Here is a 519-nt window from a genome sequence, read left to right on the forward strand (position 1 = left end):
ATCATGCAGGCCTTCTCCCGGGACGCCCTGCAGCACTACGTGCCCGTCATCCAGGAGGAGGTGAGCACCTGCCTGGCACGGTGGCTGGGCACCGCTGGGCCCTGCCTGCTGGTGTACCCTGAGGTGAAGCGCCTCATGTTTCGCATCGCCATGAGGATCCTGCTGGGCTTCCAGCCCCGCCAGGCGAGCCCCGACGGCGAGCAGCAGCTGGTGGAGGCCTTTGAGGAGATGATCCGCAACCTCTTCTCCCTCCCCATTGATGTGCCCTTCAGCGGGCTCTACCGGGTAAGGCTCCCGACGGACTGGGAGGAGAGGGGTGCCCCTGCAGGCAGAGCAGCAGGGAATGGCTGGGAGAGAAGGCAGTAAGGCCCAAGTCCCACGTTGCTCTCCCTGCTGTTCTGTCAGGGCTTGCGGGCGCGCAACATCATCCACGCCAAGATCGAGGAGAACATCCGTGCCAAGATGGCCCGCAAGGAGCCTGAGAGCGGCTAAAAAGGTAGGCTGCAGCTTCTGATGGAG

At 64.0% G+C, this 519-nt stretch overlaps 1 protein-coding gene across 1 annotated transcript in view; it reads left to right on the forward strand.

Moving 5' to 3' along the window:
• Positions 1-3: 3 nt before the first annotated feature.
• LOC104278084 (cytochrome P450 26A1) overlaps positions 4-519 on the forward strand; it is a gene marked incomplete at its 5' end in the record, with an annotated part of 2394 nt that continues 1878 nt past the window's right edge. Inside the window, 2 exons of the mRNA XM_009874946.1 lie at positions 4-285; positions 406-488. Of these exons, the coding sequence (XP_009873248.1) occupies positions 4-285; positions 406-488 (365 nt within the window). The remainder of the gene's footprint in view (positions 286-405; positions 489-519) is intronic.

The sequence above is a fragment of the Apaloderma vittatum genome, unplaced genomic scaffold (genome assembly GCF_000703405.1).
Source record: "Apaloderma vittatum isolate BGI_N311 unplaced genomic scaffold, ASM70340v1 scaffold41488, whole genome shotgun sequence".
NCBI classification, from domain to species: Eukaryota; Metazoa; Chordata; class Aves; order Trogoniformes; family Trogonidae; genus Apaloderma; species Apaloderma vittatum.